Source organism: Solanum dulcamara, chromosome 4 (genome assembly GCF_947179165.1).
Source record: "Solanum dulcamara chromosome 4, daSolDulc1.2, whole genome shotgun sequence".
NCBI classification, from domain to species: domain Eukaryota; kingdom Viridiplantae; phylum Streptophyta; class Magnoliopsida; order Solanales; family Solanaceae; genus Solanum; species Solanum dulcamara.
Window position 1 is genome coordinate 41,234,380 of NC_077240.1, and position 7,607 is coordinate 41,241,986.

The window sequence follows — 7,607 nt, forward strand, 5'->3', positions numbered from 1 at the left end:
AAAAGAAAACCTCATCTATAAGCTTACAAAAAGCTTATATGGGCTGAAGCAAGCACGAAGCAGTGATACAAGAAGTTTGACTCATTCATGGTAAGTCAAGGATATAAAAGGACTGTTGCAGATTAATGTGTTTACATTCAAAGATTTTTGGATGGCAATTTTGTTATACTTCTATTTTATGTGGACGACATGTTGATCGTCAGACAAGATGCAACAAAAATTAGACAGTTGAAGAAAGAACTCTCTAAGTCCTTTGAAATGAAAGACTTAGGTCCAGCTCAACAAATTTTAGGATTGCAGATAACTCGAGATATGAAAAATAAGAAGTTATGACTATCTCAAGAAAATTATATATAACGAGTGATCAAGCGGTTCAATATGAGTAATGTCAAACCGGTAGGCGTCCCTTTGGCAAATCACTTCAAGTTGAGTAAGAGTTTGTGCCCCTCATCCAAGAAAGAGATTGAGGAGATGTCTACAATTCCATATTCTTCAGCAGTTGGAAGTCTGATGTATGCCATGGTTTGCACGAGGCCAGATATCACACATGCGATAGGTATGGTGGGTCCTTTTCTTTCTAACCCGGAAAAGAAACATTGGGAGGTAGTTAAGTGGATTCCCAGATATCTTAAAGGTACTTCAAAATCAAGTTTGTTCTTTGAGGAGTTGATCCAGTCTTAAAAGGCTATACAGATTCAGATATGGCCGGAGATCCTAATGGAAGAAAATCAACCTCAGGATATGTTTATACTTTTATAGGGGGGGCTATGTCATGGCAATCAAGATTTCAGAAGTGGATTGCACTAGCCACAACTGAAGTAGAGTATATTGTTGTAGGAGAAGCTGGTAAACAAATGTTGTGGTTAAAGCGGTTTCTCCAAGAACTAGGGATGAATCAAACAGAGTATAAGTTACATTGTGATAGTCAAAGTGCTATTGATTTAAGCAAAAACTCAATGTATCATTCTTGTTGGGAAAAAGCACCGACTAATTTCCGTTCCTTTCGGACCGCCTTCAAGCAGAAAATAATAACAAAAAAAATTAAAGAGAATAACAGCAACACAAGATTTAACGTGGAAACCCAATGCGAAAAAAATCACGGACCACACAGAAAAATATTTGCTATATGAAAAATTGTTACAATCATATAATACACAATACTTCTCTCTCACACACCAATTCCTAAAAATACTACACCTAAGGAGATCTCCAAAAATATTCAATTCTTTGTACTTGTTGTGGTTAAAGCGGTTTCTCCAAGAACTAGGGATGAATCAAACAGAGTATAAGATACATTGTGATAGTCAAAGTGCTATTGATTTAAGCAAAAATTCAATGTATCATTCTTGGACAAAGCATATCGGCATTCGCTATCACTGAATACGCGAGGTGATGGATCAACAACTGTTGAAACTAGTGAAGATCCATACAAAGGAGAATCCAGCAGACATGTTGACATAGGTGGTCACTCAAGAAAAGTTAAAGTTGTGTAGAGACATAGTTGGAATAACTTTCAGATAGTAGCTGTGTTGGAATGTAGCTGAAGGGGGAGAATTGATATGTTCAACTGCTGCCAACAACCCATTCTAGAAGCCCACAATTCCAGAAGCCAACAGCCACCATTGTTGAAGCCATCAACCGCCATTGTTGAATGAAAAATTCAACCACCAACCACATTTTTAAGGCTATAAATAAAGCCTTATGTTTCACTTGTAAAAAAAAACACAAAAATATAATCCAGGAAAAGATTGTGAGAAGAAAAAAGTGTTTCGTGAGGTTTTTTGTAGAGAAAATTCTTGATGTAAATTCTCTAAAATTCTATTCATGTGAAATAAAATTGTTTTTCCTCCCAAACATTCTTTATAGTGATCAGAGAATTATAACAATTACCACGATATATAATCGAATGGTCGTTGTCGGAGGGAAAAGAGGGAACTCATGACCCAAAGTCAGGAAAGAAGAAAAAAAGGACTTATAGCCGGCAGACATATAAAAAAGACAAGAAAAACATGTCAAGCGTATCACATTGGAGAATATTAGCTGACACGAATATTGCTATGCATTCTATTGGACATAGTACTTTAAAGCTCAAATAGAGCATTCTAATTGGCTGAAGTAATATGCTTGCTGCCTGTAATAATAGTTTTCACTTACTTATAAAGGCTGAGATTTTTGACGATGCTAAGTAATACACTGATTTTTTTTGCCCCAAGCTTTCTATTATTTAGCAATTATTACTAAGTCTCATCTCTCAAGGAACATAAGCATTAGCATCCTCGATTTAGGAACCGCCACACATAGCCGTCTCCGTATCCAACTTGAAACACCAAGCATTAGAGCTCTATTGTTTCCTTTACTTATTTTATTACATTATTAATCTTACTAAATAAGCTCATTTAATAGCACATTTATCTGCTAAAAAAATAACTAGCGAGTTAAATCATTTTGTGTGTCTTTGACCTCCTAACAAATTCAACTATACCATTTCCCAAAAATATTTTTATCAAACATCAAAACAAATTTGCCAACATGAAGGAAGAAAAATGAAAATAAAAGTAAAAATCTTATATGAAATGATCCATAAAATTAACTTCTTGACTATAAATTTATACTAAATATAGTGCATACAGAATAAAATACAAATAAAAGGCGTATTTGAAACATGCCATAAATTTGACCATATAGCAACAATTTCATACTAAATACAATGAATATTCTAGTAATATCATAGATTCAACCAATAAGGAGTCTGCTTGATTATATTATTTGACTTTCCTTTACGAACGTACCAAAACTAATGGCTCTATAATTAATAAAATAAAACCAATAAAGATTTGTGGTAATGCAAAATAAGGAAGTATTTTGGTTCAACATAATACTCCCCCCTCCCCCATAATTTATTTGTCCTGTTTTGATTTAGCACAGAATTTAAGGAAGTAAAAAAGATTTGTGAATTTTGTGATTTTAAATAAAGATATGCCAAATGTATCAAAATGTCACTTAATCTTGTGGTTTAAATATGTCATGTAGAAAGTTGAAAAAATAGGAGTTGCCAAAAAAATAAAGAAACATTCTTTTTTAAAATCGATGAAAAAAGAAAATTAGGACAAACAAATTGAAATGAAATAGATTTAGGGTAATTATTTGTAGTTACATGGTATGGAGGTGGGAAAAAAACTTATTTTGCTTTGTATACTATTCAATTTTAGAGTAGTGGAAGAGACTTTACAACACTAATAATATAGCCATTGTTACGATATTATTGTGGTGATTTATTATATTTTACAATATTTTAGTTTCAATTTTTCCTTACATTGTATGACACTTGTAAATTTCTTTTGAAAATTTACTAAGAACCTTGTTCTTGAATATTATTCTTCATTTTTCATGTACATAGATTATCACTTGTATAATATTTGTCAATTATTAAAATATCTCGTACAATATTTGTCAATTATTAAAATATCATATTATCTTGAATGTAGATTCAGAGATCAAGGTATGTTGAATCCTTTCGGTAACAAGTTTTGGGAGTTAGAATCAGCACATTGACTACCATGAAAAAGAAAACTCTGCAGTAACTTTGAGTTAGGAGTTGCCGACGTGATTACAGGGGCAGAGCCTCCTATTGTTCAGGGGTTCATCCGAACTCCGTTCCACAGAAAATTATACTATTTATATATGGTACAAATAATTTTTTATTTATATACAGTAGATGTCGAACCCCCTTCGACAAGTTCATGTGTCTACTTCTTCAAATTTTGAACCTCTAAATCAAAATCTTGACTCCGTCACTGCGTGATTATATAGATTAGCACAATTTTATTTAATAAAATATAGCGTAAGAATTGCAAGTAAATAAAAAGTCAAAAACTATGGTAACATAATATTGACATGCTTTCCTTTATATTATTAGACTTCTTAATTACAATTATTTACTACTTAAATAATTAAGTGCAAACAAGAGTGTAATGACAAGAAAAGAGATATCATTAAAGGATGTGGTGGTAGAATGATAAAAGCTAAGATATGGGTTCAAGGGTTTGCAATAAGACATGACATGACATGCTCTGATATCGAATTTGTCATGCTTCAAAGCACAACCGACACTCGGAGCCTCGTAAGGCCAAGCATTAGTGAAGTCAAGTGTACATCTCCAGAACCTGCTGAGTGTATGGATTATTCTTTGCTAAGAAATGCTAAGATTTCCGTAGCGGGCTTTCTACTGTGCAAACGCGGATTAAAGTGTGTGGTGGTAGAATGACTAAAAGAAAAACATCAGTACAAACAACAATTTGTATCGGTAATAAGTATACATATTAACAAAGAGTACTAAAATTTTGATCAGCATTAGTTAATTGTCGTTATATGCTTTAGTGACATTTATAAAAAAGTATTAAAATATAATTGTCACTAGTAATTGCTTCTAATATATATATATATATATATATATAAAAGTAATTAATTCATTGTGGTTAATTAATTATTGCTAAAGATATATTTTGTGCGGTGTATATAGCTAGCAAGCAACTTTGTTAAACAGTATCAAACGACTTGACTTAATTCAGCTGTACATATGAAGGGCATATATTTCTATTAAGATTACTCTTGTGTGAATAAAATCATTTTCCACTCGGTTAATGATTTTGAAAGTCAAAGTATTGTTGCCCTTACTTTTAACTTGTTTGCTTTATTTCAACCACCTCTATGAATAGTATTATATTTGCAGCTCACATTTTAGAAGAATAAAGAAAGGCTCCCCATGAACTGAATAAATTAAATGCCATACTGTAAGTAAATCTAAGTGGTTTGGAATCTGAAGGTTGGCAGTTGAATTATTTATTTTCTTTCAACCAACATATATTTAAATATAAATGATGACAGAAATCCAGTAAACTAGGGAGTACAATTTAATAATCTGTTTCTGATTTTGGGAATGCATTCTTGTTCCAGATTGGCTCCACCAAATCATAAGTTTCTCTGATTGGTAGTGCTGATTCTAATGAGCAAAAGCTTTCATTTTTCTTCTCCAAACCACTTTATCCTTTTGTAAGATTTTCCCTTTACAGTAGAATCGTCCCCAACTTTCTCATCAAGTTTCATTTATTTATTGTCCAGTCTAAGTTCATAAGTTGAAACTGTATGATAAACACTGATTTACTTTTAATTCTCGTCTAGTTACTCTCATCACGTCCACGGCGGAATATGTGAGCTAAAAGCTTATATTCTATAGAAATTTACACCACTTTCAAAGGTCTTTCTTTCTTTGAAACAAGTCTTCACATTCTTAGCTTTTTTTTTTGTTTGTTTTGTCTAATTGTTTGAAATGGGTAATTTATCATATTATATGTTGGTCATTTTGGGAGTTGTGTTGCAGAACTTGATGATCTGTTTGGCAGAAAATGTCACTGCTAATTTTGTGTTTGGAGATTCATTGGTTGATGTAGGTAACAATAACTATATTCCTTCTCTTTCAAAAGCAAATTTCTACCCAAATGGTATTGATTTTGGGGGTCCAACAGGAAGATATACAAATGGAAGAACTATAGTCGACATTATAGGCAAGTTTTATCGCTCCTTTGATGTTCTTTTTTTGAGTATCTTTTTTTTCCGATGATTTTATATTTGAATGAATTTGCAGGTGAGGAAGTAGGATTTAATTTTACTCCTCCATACTTGGCACCAACAACATTTGGACCAGTGATTCTGCAAGGTGTCAATTATGCTTCTGGCGGAGGAGGTATTTTTAAGAGCACTGGCCAAATTTTCGTAAGTCCTCCTTGGTTTTTTTTTTCTTTGTTAACGTATGATTCGTGTAATATCAAACACTTGTTTCTTTTTTCTATATTTTGGGTTGATTTCAATTAATATGTTGACATTGGTAAGGGTGGAAGGATCAACATGGATGCTCAATTAGACAACTTTGGAAACACAAAACAGGACATAATCACAAGAATAGGAGAAGCCGCGGCAATGAAGTTAATAGAGAATGCACTCTTCTCAGTAACAATGGGCTCAAATGACTTCATCAACAATTATCTCACACCTGTTTTTTCCACAGGTGAGCAACTGATAGCATCTCCAACGAGATTTGTGGGAGTAGTCATATTCAAATACAGAATTCAACTAACGGTAAAAAGTCACACCATAGTGCATTTTAATTAAAATGATGCTGACATGGTGATTAATTCATGTTCAAAACCATTTGCAGAGACTTTATAATATGGGTGCCAGGAAAATAATAGTGGTAAATGTTGGGCCTATTGGGTGTATCCCGTACCAAAGGGAAATAAATCCATCAGCTGGAGATAAGTGTGTTAGTTTCCCAAATGGACTTGCACAACTATTTAACACCCAATTGAGAGGCCTTGTGACTCATCTCAATTCCGAACTTATTGGATCAAAATTTGTCTATGCAGATTCCTACGAAATCGTCCAAGACATTATCCAGAACTACGCATCTTATGGTGAGTTCTACAGTCAATGGTTAGATAATTCAGTGTGGTCCATCTAATACTTGATGTGGATTTTGTTGCAGGATTTGAGAGTGCTAACTCAGCTTGTTGTTCAGGTGGTGGAAGATTTGGGGGAATAATTCCATGTGGTCCTACATCTCAAATATGTGAAGATAGAAGCAAGTATGTGTTCTGGGATCCATACCATCCAACTGATGCTGCTAACGTCATCATAGCAAAACGTCTGCTAGACGGAAACTCTACTGATATTTGGCCTGTGAATGTCAGGCAGCTCCTTGCATCTTCTTAATTTTATTGAAATCTCTTCACAGGGAATTAAGCTACCTTACTCTTTCAGTTCTCAATAGACATACATATATACAGAGAAAAATTACTCTTTACTGTTTTGCTGCCAAATAACTAGTCAAAGAAATTATGTATACTATTTCTCTTACTTTACTGGTAATACTTTTTTCTGTTATTTACTCGTTGGATTTCTTCAGGACATTTCCCATGAAGTGATTTATATGAATCATTAATTTAATTAATAAGATATAGGAAATGTCTAATGAGAGAGCAATGATCCATTGAATATGATTCCATATCCCTTAGCAACACACTGCTTCAATGCTCTTCTTATTTTTCATGCAAACTCAATTATACTAACACATCCAACTGAAATATTAGGAGTTGAGGATCATAGATATTTGATTCAAAGTTTAAAAAGTAAAAAACTTTAAAATTTGTGGTCTGATTTTTTTTTTGGATATTTGCGTGACTATAATCATTTCATTTTAAGTGTAAAAACAATTTTTTAAAGCTTAGTTATTTCAAAATTTAGAAAGATGGCATTTATTTTGTCAAAGATTAAAAAAATGTGTTCACATAAAGTGTAGGATAGAGAGTACATTTTTTACTTGGAAAATTTATCTAAATATTCCATATTTAAAAAATATTTACCATTTATAGCTATACAATTTTAATATATGTATAATTCACTTGTAAATACATAGTGCAGAGTTTTTTTTTATCAAAATAAGTCTAATACGTTTTAAGACACTTATAATTAATCTATATTAAATATAAAATTTACTTTTATACATAGTGTAATACATCTATATTACATGCATAATTCATTTTAATGCATAATGC

The 7,607-nt window shown here is 32.4% G+C and overlaps 1 protein-coding gene across 1 annotated transcript; it reads left to right on the forward strand.

Annotated features, from left to right (window-relative positions):
- Positions 1-378: 378 nt before the first annotated feature.
- Positions 379-6,856, forward strand: LOC129884222 (GDSL esterase/lipase At4g16230-like). Its single transcript, XM_055958554.1, has 7 exons — positions 379-556; positions 676-846; positions 5,400-5,561; positions 5,642-5,769; positions 5,887-6,132; positions 6,212-6,467; positions 6,539-6,856. The coding sequence occupies exons 1-7, from the start codon at positions 379-381 to the stop codon at positions 6,763-6,765; spliced, it is 1,368 nt and encodes a 455-aa protein (XP_055814529.1). The 3' UTR covers positions 6,766-6,856.
- Positions 6,857-7,607: the final 751 nt, after the last annotated feature.